The 20,072-nt window shown below is 35.6% G+C and overlaps 5 protein-coding genes across 6 annotated transcripts; 3 read left to right on the forward strand and 2 right to left on the reverse strand.

Moving 5' to 3' along the window:
* Positions 1–1,698: 1,698 nt before the first annotated feature.
* LOC146924780 (protein NUCLEAR FUSION DEFECTIVE 4-like) lies at positions 1,699–5,051 on the reverse strand. Its single transcript, XM_085709735.1, has 2 exons — positions 4,369–5,051; positions 1,699–3,232 (listed from the first exon to the last, which is right to left on the reverse strand). The coding sequence occupies exons 1-2, from the start codon at positions 4,825–4,827 to the stop codon at positions 2,087–2,089; spliced, it is 1,605 nt and encodes a 534-aa protein (XP_085565861.1). The 5' UTR covers positions 4,828–5,051; the 3' UTR covers positions 1,699–2,086.
* A 2,300-nt stretch (positions 5,052–7,351) lies between these two features.
* Positions 7,352–9,328, forward strand: LOC146924781 (anthocyanidin 3-O-glucosyltransferase 2-like). Its single transcript, XM_085709738.1, has one exon. The coding sequence runs from the start codon at positions 7,577–7,579 to the stop codon at positions 9,011–9,013; it is 1,437 nt and encodes a 478-aa protein (XP_085565864.1). The 5' UTR covers positions 7,352–7,576; the 3' UTR covers positions 9,014–9,328.
* Positions 9,329–9,998: 670 nt separating this feature from the next.
* Positions 9,999–14,259, forward strand: LOC146924782 (anthocyanidin 3-O-glucosyltransferase 6-like). The gene has a single exon (XM_085709739.1). It carries the CDS (start codon positions 10,246–10,248, stop codon positions 11,674–11,676), a length of 1,431 nt encoding a protein of 476 aa, XP_085565865.1. The 5' UTR covers positions 9,999–10,245; the 3' UTR covers positions 11,677–14,259.
* LOC146924783 (putative UDP-glucose flavonoid 3-O-glucosyltransferase 3) lies at positions 12,345–14,172 on the reverse strand. 2 transcript variants are annotated; one of them, XM_085709736.1, is made up of 2 exons: positions 12,660–14,172; positions 12,345–12,475 (listed from the first exon to the last, which is right to left on the reverse strand). In XM_085709736.1, exons 1-2 carry the CDS (start codon positions 14,082–14,084, stop codon positions 12,461–12,463), a joined length of 1,440 nt encoding a protein of 479 aa, XP_085565862.1. In that variant the 5' UTR covers positions 14,085–14,172; the 3' UTR covers positions 12,345–12,460. The 2 variants fall into 2 exon arrangements, with proteins under 2 accessions (XP_085565862.1, XP_085565863.1); XM_085709737.1 differs by lacking the exon at positions 12,345–12,475 and having other exon boundaries at positions 12,481–14,084.
* A 271-nt stretch (positions 14,260–14,530) lies between the features above and the next one.
* Positions 14,531–18,708, forward strand: LOC146924784 (putative magnesium transporter NIPA8). Its single transcript, XM_085711893.1, has 8 exons — positions 14,531–14,557; positions 16,108–16,168; positions 16,263–16,324; positions 16,674–16,759; positions 16,863–16,940; positions 17,127–17,204; positions 17,285–17,413; positions 17,660–18,708. Exons 1-8 carry the CDS (start codon positions 14,531–14,533, stop codon positions 17,823–17,825), a joined length of 687 nt encoding a protein of 228 aa, XP_085568019.1. The 3' UTR covers positions 17,826–18,708.
* Positions 18,709–20,072: the final 1,364 nt, after the last annotated feature.

Below are 20,072 nucleotides of genomic sequence, written 5' to 3' on the forward strand. Positions count from 1 at the left end.
TTAAAATAACTAAGTAAAAATAACGAGTTTCAAAATTTGTTGTCACTCTATTTGAGCTTTGACTAGTTTTTTGAAACATTTGAAGAATTTTTTGAGCTTTGAAGAGTCATTTAAGAATGATAGTGACATGTTTATATATATTTTTGATAAATAGATTAAATCATAATAACTATTGAAAATTCATACAAATAGATGATCTAGATTTTGAATCCCAATCACACGTTAACAATTTCGATATTTTAAAATATAGAAAATTCTTGTGGCTTTAAAATGTGGTTGGAAGTAAAACTAATTAAAGAATTAAATTAACTATTAAATAATTAAACATAAAAAATTACGTGACACTAAATGAATAGTTGATGAGTTTTGTTGCAACTTGCAATGGATCCGAAAATCCGATAAAAAGGATTTTGAGTACTTGTTGAAGTAAAGAAAAGTAAAATCAGCGAAGAAGGGGGAATCTGTTGTTGAATTGCAACAGAAAAGAGTGTTTCATGCTTTAAATGTGACGGTGTACGTTTGTGCTTACAGCTTATGCAATCCTATAGCTTCTTTATCACGTGATGCTTGTGGTGACGACGAATGATCGCAAAAAAAACTAAGATTGGGAAATACATCATCAACATTTTATTCCAAACATAACAACTTCATAAAAAAAAATCTCATTACACCGGTGTAAACAAAACTAAACAAACTTTAGACATAAAAGCATGCGAGTTTAACTGGTACTGAAATTTCATTGTATATGAAGGCCAGGTGAGTTCTAAAAATTTTCATGCACTGGGCAAATTAATAAAGTTATACCTTTTTAAATATTCAAATGTCTTTTTTTCTTATATTTTTGTACTGAGAATAGCATAAACAAATATAAAATATATAATAAATAAACTATGATATCTTAATTTGTTGTTTTATGAGATTTAGTCTGGAGTTGTTGCAGTAAAAATAAGCTGTCTGGTGTGATGCGACACAACTTTATAATAGACATGCTTGCCCTGTGAATGTGATGCGATGCATCCTTATAAATGTGAAATCTTTTATAATAGACATGTTTTTGCCCTTACACCAGGGTCTAGAACAAGTGGTTGATGTGCAATGATGGTTGTGTTCTTTCATTTTACAAGGATCAGAATAGGAAACTTGGCTCAAAAAGAAGTGCATTGCCACAGTCTACTCAATTGTTTTCTCAGAGTAAATACAATTGAAAACTTTGTTCCTCTACATCTGTTGTTGATACATTTGACATAAGAGGAACCAAGGTTTAGATTTAGATCCACAAATATTTCCTCACTCCTTGTACTACTCTTCTCATTTGGACTTACCATGTAACATGTCTAGGAATAGACATAAATCATGTTATGTAGTGATCTAAACAGCTGCATAATGTTGACCTTATGTATCTGTAATGTTGATATTCAATACTAACATATAGAATAGACACAAACTTTGGTAGTCATACACGTGATGGGGAGTCTGAGGGAGCAGAGGAAGCAATGAAGCGCAAATGACAAGCACCCCGAGAAACCTTGACATCAAATCCTGAATCTTTTGGGTGGAGCTGTGGTATCCAGATCTCTCAGTGATCCATATCCTTAGTCTGTTGTGGCTCGTGACGCTCCTCCGAACTTCCTAACAACCCTCTAGCATAGAATATTGAGTTAGGAAAAACTAGGATCACATGAAATGCAGGAAGATTACTGCAAGCAATAAACACTAAAACCTCAATTTATAACCTGTATGCGGCATATTAATCACATTACATGACGTTTATGAGGATGATCCACAGGACCACAACAAACTCTAGTGTATCAAAAATCAAAGACAGCGAGTTCTATGTAGCACCGACACATGATGTGGTTACATTCACTTATTCCTTTTCTCAAATTATTACAAGTATTAATGTGTCAATGTTAGTATCATGTTTGATGTCCGTGTTTGTGTCATTGCTACATAGTGAGTTACACAAATATGCATGCCCAAGCACACACACACAAAGTGAAGGAAGCACAAGTATATTACTATCAAGTCGTTGAACCCCAACAAGTTCAATACTCCTTAAAGGGAATATACATCACTCTTAATTTCATCACAAATTATTTTGAATTCTCCTAAGCACAACCTGACCATAAAATTGTCTTGTCCTCAAAAACAAACATAAAGCTGTCAAAGAACCAACAATAGTAGCAGAAGCCATAATGAGAAAAGAAAGCATAAAACAATGAGTCCCAACACATATATTTCCTTCTTCTGATGCTTCTTTATCATAAATGTACCCAAGTACTCTTACAGAGAATATATAAGATCCCACTGGACTTGCTATAGTAATGGTGTTGAATATGCTACCCATATGTCCTACACCAAATATCTCAGAAGTGATTGTAGGCATTAAGGACCACTGAGAACCATAACAAATACCGACTAATATCGAACCGACATATAGAGCGCCCGGAAGTCCATAAGCAATCACTACATGACCGATGCTCATGGTCATCAAAGTGATCACCATAAAAAATGGTCTTGCCCATCCTCTTGTGTGTAAAAAATAATCCGAGACATAACCACCTCCGAAACGGCCGAGAAAATTCCATATGCTCCATAAAGCAACCAAAGAACCTGTTTCAAGAGTTGAATAGCCAAGGGATTCCCCTATTTGGCTCATATTATTAACCGTTGCCAGTCCTGATCCCATTCCACATGCCATAGAAACAAACAAAATCCAAAAGTTCAACGTTTTCATTGCTTGGAAAAGATTTAGATTTCCTCCTTGTTGCAAAGTCCTTTGGCTGTTAGTATCATCAGCTGGTAAAGGGTTGTTGGAGGAATCTTCTCTTGCAATTAAGTTGGACCCTTCAGCAAGAAAACTTTCTGAAGCGCTATTGGAAAAGTTATTTTCGTGTGCTTTAAATGTGATGCAAAGAAGTGAGGCAAGCAACACCATAAGAACAACAAATGTAAATATGCGAATCGATAATTGTAGAGTGAGGATATTCTCTAGGATTATCACAATCATAAGATATGCAGCAATAACTAGAGCCATCACAGAAAATATGTTGAGATACTTCTTTTCCGACTCTCCCTCATGATGAGTGTCGTGGATTCTTACAAACCACATAAGGATCAAAGTGTTAATAGGTGGTAAGAGTGATAGCATCAGCAGATATGACACAGGCTTGTTGTTGAATACTGTTCGATACACTTGAATTAATATTGCTCCACTTAGGCCTAGAAATCCCTACAATAAAGACATCAAATGCCTGAATATGAACATGATGCAATACCAGACACTAAACATTGAAAGCTATATGCTAAACAGTCTCATAAAGGCATTAGTTAAGAAAATGATGTAGAATATTTTCGTGATCCTAAAACTTCAATTATATCAAAAAAAACTAACTCAATGGTAATACCCATTATTAAGCAATCATAAAACTAAACACCCATCATCAACACCCAACTATTTATGCAACTTGATGTTGCTTATTTCCGCATTTCGTCAACATTGCATTTATTAAAATCATGAAATATAAGAAGCAAATTGAAAATAGATATTCAAGCATGTATATATATATGCAGCATATAATAGTAGTTCAATGAAACCTAAAAGAGCGAACACCATCATGTTGGTGTTGCGGGAGTTGGTAACACGAGTATCCCCTTAAAAAGAAGGTGAATTCTATTCATGGAGTCTCGCTGTTTGGGAAGCCACCCAACCCATAAAAAATCGTTTGTTCCGCTGCTGACATATGATCAGTCTTATAGTGGACCCCTTGAGGTGCCTACTGGGTTAAAGATTCTATGGTGGGTCAAAAACAAAAGAGTAAGGCCACCCAATTTGGTTTTCAAAATTTTGATACGGTAAATTAGTCCCGAAATTGAAGACCTCAATTAATTAGTTTCTATGTCATCTAATAGGGTCAACAATGCTAAGTTACCACAATATTTAGGATAAGCTTAGTTGTAAAAGGTTTCTAAAAATTGGTTTAGAACTTGTATTGAGCTCTATTTCTTAGTCCAAATTCATCAAAATGTTAAACAATTACTTTGCCATTTCTTAAATGTGGAGACTAACTGGTCATGACTCACTTCAAACTAGAGCTTCTATTTATATCAAAAACACAAAAGTTAACACTTGGATAAAATCTTAAGACATCTTTTCCATCTTAACAAAGATCTTGGATTCAAATCCAGCTTAGCCGGGATTAGTCTCTGCGATTGCGTGATGAGGATACCCGGTTAAAAAAAAAACACAAAAGTAATTTGTAAAAGTACTAATACTACACTAATAATCAGTAAACTAAACACCATCTACCAAAAAAAAAAAACCTATGATCATCAACACCCAAAAGAATTATGAGAAAAAGAGAACACCTTCAAGATACCAACAATGGTTCCACTATAATTAGGAAAGTTACGAACACCAGTAACAACGTTAGAAGTATTAAAGTAACTCTGAGCATGAGCAGCCACAAACATAAACAGACACATGACCGGCACCGGCACCGGCGGAAGGAGACCGGAGACAGCAGCCCACATAAGAAAATAGCCCAAGAAGCATTGGGCCGAGCCCAACAAATGAACAACCCACGGCCCAGTTCTTGTTCTCGTGGCAAGAAAATCGTATATGAGACCAGACAAGACACCGATGTTTGCTCCAATGTCTTTGGAAACAGAAACTATGTCGAGTGTTGACTGATCGTAGTGTTGCGTTGACTTGAGTGTTTGTGAGTAGATTGAGAAAGTGTAGAGTGATCCACTGGTGCATTGAATCCATATGCTTGCTACTGTTGATACCCACTTTGAGTTTTTAAGGTAGATATTCTGATCCATTGTTGTTTAAGGTTGTTCAAAATCAAATTTAACATGCATGACGATGCATCACTTTCCCTTTTCCTTATTAAGGTTTTGTTTTCTTATCTGAGTTTTGGATTTGTTTGTGTCGTGTCATGACACGTGTAATTTTGATACTATTCATTGGCCACCTGTACTAGTTGGTGTTGGATTTATATCAGATGCAGTGTGACGGAATGTAATACGTATTAAACAATATATTATGTCTCAAGGGAATGATAATTATTTACCCAGAACCCCAGAATAGTGTTTCAAGCAGCAGTTAATTCGGCTTATATATTTTTCTTTGATTGGTTAACTGTGATTTCTCTGTTTTGCTTTATGGTTATACAATTTCCACACTTATTACAATACCTTCATTTTCATATGCATTCTAACATAGGTTTTTGTTCTGATATATGTTTATCTTCTGAGACAATCTTTTAAGGGATCGAGATTTTGAGATGATTTGTGGTTGAAAAGTGTGAAAATTGCTCTTCTTTCAAACACTTTTGCTCGATCCTACTTCAAACTACAAAAATAACCCTAACGTGAGTTAAATCACGTTCCGAACACTAGCGTACGCTGGTAACATATTCTCTTTCAATCACTTTTCCATTCCCATACATTTTGGCTAATGCACATGATATTGACACACATCCCACTCCCACTTCATAAGCGGGTTATAATCTTCTTAGGAAGATGGCAAAATAGATCTAATCCAAACAAGACCAAGACAAAGACTTTCGGTATATGCTTGAAGTGGGAGTGAGATGTGTGTCAATGTCATGTGCACTAGTCAAGATGTGTGGAAATGGAAAAGTGATTGAAAGAGAATATGTTACCAACGTGAATTAACTCACGTTGGTGTTCGGATTTAATTCACGTTGGAGTTATTTTTGGTAGTTTGAGATGGGAATGAGCAAAAGTGTGACAGACTTGGCCAGGCCCAATTTAAATTGGACTCACACAGGGAACACACACAAAGGCCCTGCTCAACATACCTCCCTAGCTGGCAAACACCAGGTGATTTATAGTATCACACAATGATTGGTAGACAACACCGAGACTCGCGTCGCAATTCCCTCAATGGGATCACCATAAGGTACACACATTTTTTCCTCATAAACCTCTCACTCTACTTAATTATCATACACTAATTTGAGCATCGGAATGTTTGCGTGTACATCACTCCTTTTTATTGAGTCCGGATCTCTAACTACATTTTACAGAACTAAAAAATAAACAAAAACATAGGAGTATATTCTAAGAATCTAGAATCATAAGAGTGCACTCTAGAGGATATCATCACTTAAAAAATTCGGTCTGCAAAGCTCCAAAACGATCCAAAATATAATTGAAAAAGGAGGCAGCCTGCACTCCTTTTGTTCTTAGTCATACACATATGCTTACAAACCACATTAAGAATTATTGAATATAATTTTCCACAGTCCATACATGCACGATAATATAAAGACAACATTTCAACATCATTCCACAAAGTTCTCATCACATGCCATCCAGCAAAGCCATGACGTCACTTCTAAAATTCCTTTGACCAAATCACAACACAGATGTCATTTTTTCTAGGGTTAATTATGTTTTTGGTCCCTACAAAATGGCGACCTTGTAAGTTTAGTCCTTACTTAATTTTAATAGCATTTTTAATCCCTACAAAAAATTTCTGCACTCAATATTAGTCCTTACTCAATCCAAATTTGTCTAATTTATGCTTAAACTCTTAAGTTTTTCAACAATTTTTTACAGGCGTGTTAAGAACGTTATTAAAAGGTCATCCGAAAAAAATATCGCAAAAATTTGATTTCTACGTCCATATTTTTGTTACTTATATCTTAAACTTTTGCCGTTTTAAAAAATTCATATTTAATTTATTTCATGTTAAAAAATTATAGATTTTAGTAAATGAACCTTTCATAGTGTTCTAAACTTGTATAAAAAGAATCGTTAAAAAATTTAAGAGTTTAAGGATAATTAAACAAAATTTATTTTAGCAGGGACTAAAATTATAAGTAAATTTTTTTTGTAAGGATTAAAAATGCTATTAAAATTAAGTAAGGACTAAATTTACAAGGTTGCAATTTTGTAGGGACCAAAAACATAATTAACCCTTTTGTCTAAAGTATGTTTTTGGTTTTAAATCACAGTTCAACAGCCTGCACACTTGTAAAACCTTAATTTTACCGGACTTATCATCTATCTAAACATACACTTAAGTTAATTAAATCTCTTCTCTTCTCCCAAAAGTGATTTCAAAAGTATTATTATTTTTTTATTTCCAAATAGTCTAGTGACCAAATTCATATCCACTAAATATTGAAAAATAGACAATTGCTTATTCGAATTTACACCCCAGTACGTCAACTATTCTTCTGTCTTTTTACCACATGAACAATACTTACTGTATCGATTCTATCCATTCTATCCATCCATATTTAGAAAGTATGACAGTGATACGTCGATAAAAAAAGAAAGTTTGACAACGATACGTTGATAATAATTTAAAAGAAAAATGTAAGCTATCAAATGTAATGTAAACCATATATATAAGTAATGCTGTCATGACACGCCTTCAATATTCTTACCGATTTTCTAGAATCTCTACACTAATCAGTCCTACTGAATTTGGAGGTTTCCTATTCCTATTTCCTATATAAGTAAACAAGTATATCAAAGAACAATTAAAAAAAAAAAAAGTTACACAGAGTAAGTGTATATACTTTGCTTCAAGATGAAGAAAGCACAAGTGGTGTTTATCCCTTTTCCTGGTGTGAGCCATCTAGTTTCCACCCTTGAGTTCGCGAAGCTTCTAATCAATCGTGATAACCGTCTCCGAGTAACTGTTTTAGTTATCAAATTCCCACACATAACAGAAAATGATGTCAGCACTAAATTCCTTCCTATCTCAGATTCTCTCAACATCATCAACCTTCCAGAAGTTTCTCTTCCCCCAAACACCAATCCAGGTTTCGCTGCCATGCCTGCTCTCCTCGAAGCTAATAAGCCAAATGTCAAACAAGCCGTCTCTAACCTCACCAACGGAGGAGGAGAAAACGGAGTCCTTGCCACCATCGTTGTTGACATGTTCTGCACCACCATGATTGATATTGCCAAAGAATTTTCAGTTCCTATGCTCGTCTTCTTCACTTCTGGCGTTGCTTCCCTTGGTTTGAATCTTCATATTCATACCCTCCGTGAACGAGACAACGTTGATTCAATTCAGTTGCAACAGCAGAAAGAGTTAGTCATCCCGACTTTCGCCAACTTGTTTCCTTCAAGCTCATTGCCTGGTTCCGTCCTAAGCAAGGAATGGGAACCGTTTTTCACGAGCTTCGTAAAAGGCCTCAAGAATGCCGATGGCATTATAGTAAATTCATTTGAAGAGCTAGAATCACACGCGATTCACTCCTTTTTCTCTCATCCAGAATTAACAAGTTTACCAATTATATATCCGGTAGGACCTATATTAAGTTCTGAGCCCAAAACCAAGGAAGTCGTTGGTTCTGATATCATCAAGTGGCTTGATGATCAACCTCTTTCTTCGGTTGTTTTCCTCTGCTTCGGGAGCAGGGGCTGTTTCGATGAGGATCAGGTTAAGGAGATCGCACATGCTATTGAGAATAGTGGGGCGCACTTCGTATGGTCTCTCCGTAAACCAGCACCAAAGGGCGCCATGGCTGCACCCTCTAATTACACTCTTTCTGATTTGTGTTCGGTTTTACCCGAAGGATTCTTAGATCGAACAGAAGAGATTGGAAGGGTGATTGGTTGGGCACCACAAGCCCAAATACTAGCCCATCCAGCCATAGGAGGATTTGTTTCACATTGCGGCTGGAATTCCACACTCGAGAGCATATATTTTGGTGTGCCCATTGCAACATGGCCGCTCTTTGCTGAACAACAGGTTAATGCTTTTGAATTGGTGTGTGAGTTGAAGATTGCCGTGGAGATTGCGTTAGATTATAGGGTGGAGTATAACACTGGGCCTAACTATCTTTTGACTGCTGACAAGATTGAGAATGGAATAAGGAGTGTGTTGGATAAAGATGGAGAGTTCAGGAAAAACGTGAAAGAGATGAGTGAAAAGAGTAAGAAGACTTTGTTAGAGGGTGGATCTTCCTCCGCTTATTTAGGTCGTTTAATTGATTATATTATGAACCAGGTATGAAATCAAATTATCCTAGTACCCCACTTACAAAAAGGTCAGAGGCGCACATGTTATTTTTGTGTCCGGTGTACTCATCCTTATATATTGTAATAACTTCTACTCAATGAATGAAGCTTGTGCACAAATTGTAACAAAAAAACTTAAAATAACTAGTTTGTTATAAACATCTAACTTAAAAGATTGCAGGAGGTATTTGGCCTTTAATTTTTGTATGTAAAGACAATTTGGTTAAGAATAAAAATGTAACAGTAACACAGAAGAAGAGTAAATTTTATCAACACCGCTTTTCTTAATGATCCAAAAGATTTCATTAAAGACCTGCACAAATTGAGTACAAGATGTTCTCAATCCCACTAAAAAAGATGTACTATCAGATAAAACCAAGGTAATGCAAAACAGAGAAATTCTGAAATCAGAAACCAAAGATCCTCCCTCTAATAGAGTCTTCTTACATGTTTCACTTATCTCTTGCACTTTCTTCCTTACATCTCCATCCTAATACAACACACTCTTTATTCCTCTCTCAATCTTGTCGGCAGTTAAAAGTAAATCCTGACATTTATGAACTTCATTTTACAGAACTAAAAAAAACAAGAACATTTATTATTATAAGAAGCTAGAGCCATGAGATTGCGGTCAAGAAGAAATTATTGTAAAATATTCAATCCACAAAGCTCCAAACCAATCCAAAATATTATAGAAAAAAGAGGCAGCCTGCACTGCACTGCATTGTCCTTAGTCAAACACATGCCCACAAACCACATAGTATGAATTATTGTATGATTTTCCATGGTCAATACATGCACTTTAATTGTAGATGCTAAAATAACCAATAGCTGCTACCCATCTATCCATTGAATAATTTAAAGACAAACATTTAAATCTCACTTGACTTTCATTCCAGCCAGCAAAGCCATGACATCACTACCAGCCAGCAAGCTACTATTGATAATGTTGTTTTAGATTAAAAACTAAAATGTGAAAAAAATTCCAACAAGATAAATTATACTAATTCTTTTTCAGCACATAATTTTTCACGATCCATATACACATGACATATATAAATGATGATAAATGATACTGATTCTTTTTTTGGTAAATAAATGATGCTAATTCTGTACACTAATTCATCTTGTTCCTATGTAATAAAACATTTATATCAAATATCAAATTCATAGAATCACACACACACACACACTTCTACCACCAAAAAATAGAGAGTCACTCACAACATGAAGAAAGCAGAAGTGGTGTTTATCCCTTCTCCTGGTGTTGGCCATTTAGTTTCCACCCTTGAGTTCGCCAAACTTCTAATCAACCGTGATAGCCGTCTCCGAATAACTGTTTTAGTCATCAAATTCCCACACGCCACTGAAATTGATGTATACACTAAATCCCTTCCAATCTCCGATTCACTCCGCGTCATCAACCTTCCAGAATGCTCTCTTCCCCCAAACACTAATCCAGTTTCCTCCATGTCCGCTCACCTTGAAGCTCAGAAACCAAACGTCAAACAAGCCGTATCTAACCTCATTACTGGAGAAGAAAGCGGAGTCCTTGCTGCTTTCGTTGTTGACATGTCCTGCACAGCCATGATTGATGTTGCCAAAGAGTTCTCCATCCCTACACTCGTCTTCTTCACTTCCAGTGTTGCTTTCCTTGGTTTGACTCTTTATCTTCACAATCTGTTTGAACAAATAGATTCAACTCAGTTGCTGCAGCAGAACGAGTTAGCCATCCCGACTTTCGCCAATTTGTTTCCTTCAAACTCATTGCCTCGTTCCCTGCTAAGCAAGGAATGGGAATCGGTTTTCAAGAGCTCTGCAAGAGGCCTCAAGAATGCCGATGGAATCATAGTAAATTCATTTGAAGATCTAGAATCACATGCGGTTCAGTCCTCTTTCTCTCATCCTGAATTAACAAGTTTACCGATTATATATCCGGTAGGACCCATATTAGGTCCTGAGCCCAAAACCAAGGACATTGTTGGTTCTGATATCATCAAGTGGCTTGATGATCAACCTCTTTCCTCGGTAGTTTTCCTTTGCTTCGGAAGCAAAGGTTGTTTTGATGAGGATCAGGTTAAGGAGATCGCATATGCTATTGAGAATAGTAAGGCCCACTTCATATGGTCTCTCCGTAAACCTGCACCGAAGGGTGCCAGGGCTGCACCTTCTGATTACACTCTTTCTGATTTGTGTTCGATTTTACCTGAAGGATTCTTAGATCGTACGGCAGAGATTGGAAGGGTGATTGGTTGGGCTCCACAAACCCAAATACTATCCCATCCAGCCACAGGAGGATTTGTTTCACATTGTGGTTGGAATTCCACTCTCGAGAGCATATACTTTGGTGTGCCCATTGCAACATGGCCACTCTTTGCTGAAGAGCAGGTTACTGCTTTTGAATTGGTGTGTGAGCTGAAGATTGCTGTGGAGATTGCACTAGATTGTAGAGTGGAGTATAGTAGTGGGCCTAACTATCTTTTAACTTCGGACAAGATTGAGAAAGGAATAAGGAGTGTGTTGGATAAGGATGGAGAGTTCAGGAAAAAAGTGAAAGAGATGAGTGAAAAGAGTAAGAAGACTTTGTTAGAGGGAGGATCTTCTTCCAATTATTTAGGTCGTTTAATTGATTATATTATGAACCAGGTATCAAATTAAATTGTCCAAGTACCCACATACAAAAAGGTCAGAGTTGCACATATTTAGTTCCCGACAATCTCTCGAATAAAGAGCTGTTTAATGTGGTAAATATGCATCTATGTTTCACTTTTTATATTCTATTATGTTTGCATGTTTGGTTTAAAGTTGGTAATGTACATTTAAAGTAAAATTATATTTTGATAGAAAAATAGACTTTTACTTCATGTTTGATGCATTCCTTTGATCTGTTTGAAAACCAAATTAGACTTACATAATAACTTCTTCAGTTATGGAAATAGTTATGTAGGTTGATTGGATGACATAGTTTAGCATCCACCGATGAAATCTTGCATAATAATATTTTTTCTGCTCAATGGTACATTTACATCATAATTCATAAATATATATATGTTACAATTGAAGTAGCACACCTTCATCTAAGATATGGAAGTGGCACAAACCAGTATGAAAGTTCTTCTCCAAATTGAAGATGAAAGTAGCACAAATAGATGCACTTATTATAGACACAAAAGTGTGGCTTATTTTTCTATGAACTTATATTGTACTATGACCTGTTATTTTTGTGTACAGTGTTTCCTTCTATATTGTATTAACTTATTTTAATTTTTGTATGTAAACACAATTTGGTTAAGAATAAAAATGTAACAGTAACATAGAAGAGTCAATTTCATCAACACTGCTTTTCTTAATGATCCAAAAAGATTTAGTACACAATAAAACCAATGTAATACAAAACAGAAAAATCCTCAAACCAGAAACCAAAGAGCAATCTCAAACAGAGCTACAAACTTGCCTCCTGCATATACAAAACACAACAATTTCTAAGTTTGATTTTTGATTGTCAAAAACAAACATTATCATCAGCAGTTACACATTGCAACAGTGATTAGTCATTGGTTGTTAGATTGATTTATGTTGATAATTAAAACATAGCCTCTACCCTTTTTGAAAGTGGGTACTAGCATAATTTAATCTGATACCTGATTCATAATATAATCGACCAAACGACCTAGATAAGTGTAAGAAGATCCTCCCTCTAGCAGTGTCTTTTTACTTGTTTCACTCATCTCTTTCACTTTCTTCCTTACTTCTCCATCCTTATCCAACACACTCCTTATTCCTCTCTCAATCTTGTCGGCAGTTAAAAGATAGATAGACTCACCATTAAACTCTAACCTATAATCTAATGCGATCTCCACAGCCATCTTCAGCTCACATACCAATTCAAAAGCATTTGTTTGTTGATCAGCAAAGAGCGGCCATGTGGCAACGAGCACACCAAAATATATGCTCTCCAGTGTGGAATTCCAGCCACAATGAGAAACAAATCCTCCCGTGGCTGGGTGGGCTAGTATCTGCGTCTGTGGGGCCCATCCAATAACCCTTCCAATCTCTGCTGTCCTATCTAAGAATCCTTCTGGTAAAACCGAACTCAAATCAGAAAGAGTGTAATCAGATGGTGCATTCATTGTGTCCTTAGGTGGTGATTTACGTAGAGACCACACAAATCGGACCCCAGTATTCTCTACAGCAAGTGCGATTTCCTTTACCTGATCCTCATCGAAAAAACCCCTGCTCCCAAAGCAGAGGAAAACCACCGAGGAAGGAGGTTGATCATCAAGCCACTTGACAATATTGTCAGAATCAACCGTGCCCTTGGTTTTGGTCTCGGGGTTTAATATTGGTCCTACCGGAAATATGGGTAAACCTGCTAGATCAGGATGAGAGACAAAGGAGTGAACGGCATAGGATTCTAGCTCTTCAAATGAATTGACAATAATGGCATCAGCATTCTTGAGGCCTTTTGCATAGCTCATGAAGAAGGACTCCCATTCCTTGCGTAGCACTGAACTGGGCAAAGTGTTTAAAGGAACTGAGTTAGCGAAACTTGGGATGGCCAACTCAGTTTGCTGCAGCAACTGAGTGGAATCAACATTGTCTCGTTCAAACATATTGTGAATATGAAGATTCAAACCAAGGAAAGCAACACCAGAAGTGAAGAAGACGAGCGTAGGGACAGAAAATTCTTTTGCAACATCAATCATGGTGGTGCAGAACATGTCAACAATGAATGCAGCGAGTACTCCATTTTCTGCTGCTTTAGTGAGGTTGGAGACGGCTCTTTTGACGTTTGGTTTCTGAGCTTTGAGGAGATCCACCATGCCGGAAGTTATATTGGAGTTCGGGGGAAGAGAACATTCTGGAAGATCGATGACGTTAAGAGAATCATTGATGGGAAGGGATTTAGTGTAGACATCGGTTTCAGTTGTGTGTGGAAATTTCATGACCAAGACAGTTATTCTGAGACGGTTATCACGGTTGATTAGAAGCTTTGCGAACTCGAGGGTGGAAACTAGATGACCAACACCAGGTGAAGGGATAATCACCACTTCAGTTTTTTTCATCCTGGATATGCACTTACTCAGTGTGAGTGACCGTGTTTTCTATTGTTCTTTGATGTTTCTTTTTGTTGCATAGAAATAGAAATAATGTAGAGAATCATTAGTGTGATTATTGGTGTTTGATCATGTATGTCCTTGTCAAACAGTACACTATTTAAAATATACATGGTTTACATTGCATTACTTTGTTTTTTCAATTATCATTGTGTCGTGTCTTTGTATGTATTATAACCTTTTAATTAAGGATGAATAAAATGGATACAACTAAATTCACTTTTGAAGATTATTAAGTGCATGTTTAGATTAACAACGAGTTTGATGGAATTACACTGTGCGACTTTAACTTTAACATGAAATACACTTTAAAGTTTCAACAAAATTAATTGCGGTGTGATGATTTTGTCAATTCAGCCTAGGAGTGATGTCATGGCATTGCTGACTGGTCTAGGATGGCAATTATGTGGAATAAAAGTGAGGTGAGATTGAAAAGCTTTTGTCATAGACATAGTGGGAGATAGGTAGGATTGGTAGTAAATATTTACTGCTCACTAGCTTTATATATGGACCGTGCAATTTTTCATGGTGAACAAGGATTTGTAAAATTGAATTGTCACACTTTAATTTTTCATGGGGAACAAGGATTTTGAGATGATTTGTAGTTGAAAAGTGTTCCAAAACAATCCAAAATAAAAAGGGGCAGCCTGCTCTGCATTGTCCTTAGTCAAACACATGCCCACAAACCACATATTATGATTTATTGAATAATTTTCCACAGTCAATACATGAAAATAGCCAATAGCCGCCACCCATGCATCCATTGTCCCCATAATATAAAGACAAACATGTGAATCTCACGTGACTTTCATTCCACATAAATTGACATCTTATACCAGCCAGCAAAGCCATGACATCACTTCCAACTCTTAGATTCCTTACTTAGTCTTTTCTTGTTTGAAACTTCAATGAAGTTGACAAAATCAAAATACAAAATGGTTTTTGTTTAAATAGTACGTGGTGATTATACAAAACTCACCGTCAATTTAAACATGTATTTAAATTAGTGATTTCGGTTGTATTCATTCTATTCATCCTTAATTAGAAGGTGTGACAGTTATATACGTAGCATCGATAATAATTATAAATAATGTAATGTAATGTAAACCATATAGTATAGTACTAATGGTGACAACACAATTCATATAAAAAAAGAAAAGTAATGATGTCTTAACACACGCCTCTAAAATTTCTACACTGACTAATCCTACTGCTGCACTCCTATTTCCTATATAAATAAAGGAAAAAGATTGGTGAACCACTCTTTTGGTACACCCTTTTGGTACACCCGCTGATGTGGCAGGGGTGGTTTGGTAAATTCACGTGATAAGGGATAGTTTGGTAGTTTCCTTCACATAAGCTCATTCTTCTCCTCTTTCTATCTCTCTAAGCTCACTCTTCCATCTCTCCTTTTCCCTCAACAACTACGACCTCCTCCCACCGCCGCCTCTCTTGTCTGTCATTGTCTCCTCACAACCACCGTAGGCTCACACTCACGGCTGCATCATAATCTTCGTGTGACCCTGTTCCCTCTATCTGTCATGACCCTATTCTATCATCGTTGGAGATCACATCGTCGGAATCCGGTCGGAAACTGAATCTCTATGTTGAAGGTGAACTTTATCTTAATTTTTTTTATTCCATTTTATGATGTGGCTTTGTATTTAAGGTTTGTGGATTTTGGTGATTGCTCTCAAAAATTGGATAAACACTGATAAGTAATTAATAGTTATGAATTTAGTAAATTTTGATTTTGAATGTTTTATATTGTTAAGACCGATATCGGTAACACTAATAGGAAGATGAGTTTTATATGAATTATGGGGTAAAGCAAAAGAAGATGTGGTCGAAGATGTCTCTAGTCATGAAACACCAACCACAAAGATTTTTCCAAAATTGAAATTTGTTTTGAAATTAGTTGTTAAACCCTATACCCAAACCTGGTAAAGACCGAAATTTGCTTTGAAATAAGTTTACAAATTTTGGAAAGGTGACTCTGAAGCCTATTATATTCTTTCAGAGTTGGAGAATCGGTATAGTGTAGTTGCATTTATGTATGTGGATTTTGCACACATTTTAACCATGTTCCTGATTCTTGTTTTTTGTTGTATAAATTTTGATATGCAGGTATCCTATTTTTCTTTCTTGGAAATTGCCTTAATTTCATTTCCTTTGGCTATGCTGCTCAGGTATGTTTCCACGATACTTATTGGATATTTTTCCCAACATATGTAATTTTATGATTGTAGTGTGCAGTAGTTTTACATTATTTTGTTTTGTTGAAATATATTTAATGAAACTTTAAAACTTTGTAGCACCGAATCTTATGATCGAAGGCATGTTCAGTGACACGACACTGACACATGTGATTACATTCAGATTCAGTTATGTCATTTTCTTAAAATACTATGGTGTCGACGTGTCATTGTCGTGTCCGATGTCCGTGTCAGTGCTTCATAGCGTTAAAAAAAAGTTCATTTGATGCATGCAATGTAATGCCTTTCCTTCTGATTACCTATTCTTCTATCTTCTCCGCAGTCGCTTCTTGCAGCTCTGGGATCTGTTCAGTTTGTATCTAACCTCGCATTCGCTTACTTTGTGTTGAACAAAATGGTGACAGTCAAGTATGTCAAATTTGAATTGAGATTACTGTTTCATTTTTCCTTTTCACCAAAATTGTTCTACCAATGTAAGTTCTTGTGGCTTAAATTAATAATTGTCTTTTAGACAGGGTTTTGGTTGCCACAACTTTCATTGTTCTTTGAAATGTTTTTCTAGTTGCGTTTGGAAATCACCAATCACCTGGTATGTAACATATTTCATAGTTCAGTCAAAACATTGATTCTATGTTTCCTTGTGAAATCAATGTTCATATGTTAATTAAGCTGGTAGCCATATTAAGCTTCAGAGAAAATGTCAATATTATTAAGCGAAAAAATGTTCATTTCAATGGTGCAAACTAATTAATGTGACGGTCTGCTTGTGTTTCAGTATATACTCCAGAGCAGCTGACAGAGAAATATACCAATGTCGCGTTCCTTCTGTAGTCTTGCATCACACCGTTTACAAGTAATGACTAAGATTTAATTATTTGTTATTAGTTCAATTAAACAATTTCTTTCTTTTTGATTAAAATGTGAAATTTTCAGGCGAGGTGAACTTCTGCTTGCTATTTCAGGACATGACCTCAAACCCATTTGGGGTATGCTATTGCCATTTTCATATGTTGTGGTTTCAGGGGCTATAGGTTCATGCTCAGTGTTGTTCGCCAAATCGATGTAAGTCTGCTACTCTGAGACGTTGTCATGCTTCATGACCTTTGCAGTACTGACACTTTCGATGGAAAGTGTGTCCGGTGTCCGACACGTTTACACGACACCGACACGTGATTACATTTAATTCATTAATTTTTCAAATTTTTACGGATGTGTCAGTGTCTTGGTGTCCGTGTCAGTGCTTAGTAGTTCATGACACAATAACAATGACTGTGTACTTTATTCCTAATGGCAACTTCATTTTGGCAGTTCTAACCTCTTACGACTGGCTATGTCCAATGGCTATCAGCTGCACAGCTGGTTCACGTATTCCATGCTTCTTTTATTTCTCAGTACTGCTGGATTTTGGGTAAGGACTGATGGTAATTTCACGTCTATTTATACATATACATGTATTGCCTCTCCTTGCCACTGAGACTCGAAGAAGTTAAAATCAAACTATCGCTGAAAATTTATGAAAAATCTACATCTACTTTGATGAAATGGTGAAAATAATGACGTGGTGAAAATAATGACGTGGATGAGAAGGAGACTAATTGGAATGAAGAAGTTTGTCAAATATAGAAAATTATTCACATATAACTCATGTTATAAGTACTACATGTATGTTTTAGAGGATTTCAGTTTTCCTATTTCTGCAATTGATGATCATTGGTATGAAATTGAATAGCAGTTTCTATAAGTTTCTTGGAACAAGGTACATATATTAATGTGATTGTTGTTGGTATAAATTGGACCCGTATGTAATTTTTCATTTTTGGAGTTGTTTTGTGGCATATTTTATTTTGCATTTGATAATGATTAGTAATGTGTTTGTTGTTTGGGATCAAAAAAATTAGTTGATTGCAAGAAGACTCAATAACTAACACTTCAGGTTTTTAATGATGACATTGAGCAATATAAACGATTGGGAATGGAATTATAATATTACCCCTTGATCTGGAAGTACAAACTGAAAAGAAGCTTCAATTTAGGTTGTTGTTAATTGTCATGACTTGATATACCCAAGGTGAAAGATAAGAAAGATCTTGGAATCATGAAAGTCAAGGTCTTGTATTACCAGTTTAACAAAGAGGAGGGATTGGTTGTACTAGAAGAAAAGATGAAAAGTGTATGGGAAGGACCATAACATGATATAATGGCTCAAGAAAGAATGAGTGATTCTTTGATAATTGACAGATTTCTTTGTAATGTATTGACTTGGATGTGTAATATTAAGGTATTGTAAACATTCCTTATTTATTGTAAATCAATGGGAAATTTATCACTGAAATATCAAAAGATATAGATTCTATGTTTCTTGAACTCTTAATATCATGTGAAATAGTGATAAAGACAATTTGGTCATGAAAATAAAATGTGGTTACACCTTTGTTAAAAAATGGTTAAACGCAGATCATTTTTGGATAGTTTTCCTAAAGTCTGTCAAACAATGAAGATCATTCACCTCACTTTATTATCATTAAACAATGAGTAAATAGTTTAGACTCGAATACATATATCGCCTTAAAATGCCTTAAAATGATATTGTTTTCACTACATTTTATCACTTTTGATATTTCAGTGATAACTCGCCTTAAAATAATATTGTTTTCACAGGAAAATTATGTATAACCAAATATTTGAAGTGTGTAACCACAATTTTACAAAGGCGTAACCATGTTTTTTTTTCTTTCATGTGTTTAAAACTAGTCGTGAGACATACTAATTTACGAAAAAATGGTTACGCCTTTGACAAATTATGGTTATATTGTTCGTTTATTTGGTTATCTGTAACTTACATGTGCAAAAAAAAAAAAAAGCAATTCAAGCCAATAGTCAGTGAGACATTCTAATTTACGAAAAAATAGTGGTCACGCATATGTAAAAATGTGGTCATACAGACCATATATTTGGCTAGTTTTTCTTTCCCAGGTGTAAATAATATCGTTTTAGGCGAATCGAACGCATAATCTCATTTGATCACTGCACTAAAAGCATTTCCAACCATAAATAACCTGTTTTACAATCGGCAAGTTTATCACGCCTAAGGACGGACAAGTTCTAATTTATGAAAAAATAGTGGTCACGTATTTGTAAAAATGTGGTCATACATATCATATATTTGGCTAGTTTATATTACCCAGATGTAAATAATTTCGTTTTAGGCGAATAGAACGCATGATCTCATTTGATCACTACATTAAAAGCCTTTCAAACGATAAATAACTTCTTTTACAATCTGCAAGTTTATCACGCCTAAAGACGGACAAATTCTAATTTCTGAAAAAATAGTGGTCACACACCTTAAAATATGTGGTCACACAAAACATATATTTGGCTAGTTTATATTTTCCATGTATAAATAATCTTGTTTTATGCGAATCAAACACATAATCTAATTTGATCACTACACTAAAAGCAATTCCAACAATAAATAACTTATTTTACAATTTACGAGTTTATCACGCCTAAAGACGGACAAGTTCTAATTTCTGAATATTTCCCAGATGTAAATAATTTCGTTTTTGGCGAATCGAACGCATAATCTTATTTGATCACTGCACTAAAAGCATTTACAACCATAAATAACCTGTTTTACAATCGGCGAGTTTATCACGCCTAAAGACGGACAAGTTCCAATTTATGAAAAAATAGTGGTCACGTATTTGTAAAAATGTGG

Source organism: Medicago sativa, chromosome 5, assembly GCF_051527215.1.
Source record: "Medicago sativa cultivar Bolivia chromosome 5, Bolivia_mono, whole genome shotgun sequence".
Classification (NCBI taxonomy): domain Eukaryota; kingdom Viridiplantae; phylum Streptophyta; class Magnoliopsida; order Fabales; family Fabaceae; genus Medicago; species Medicago sativa.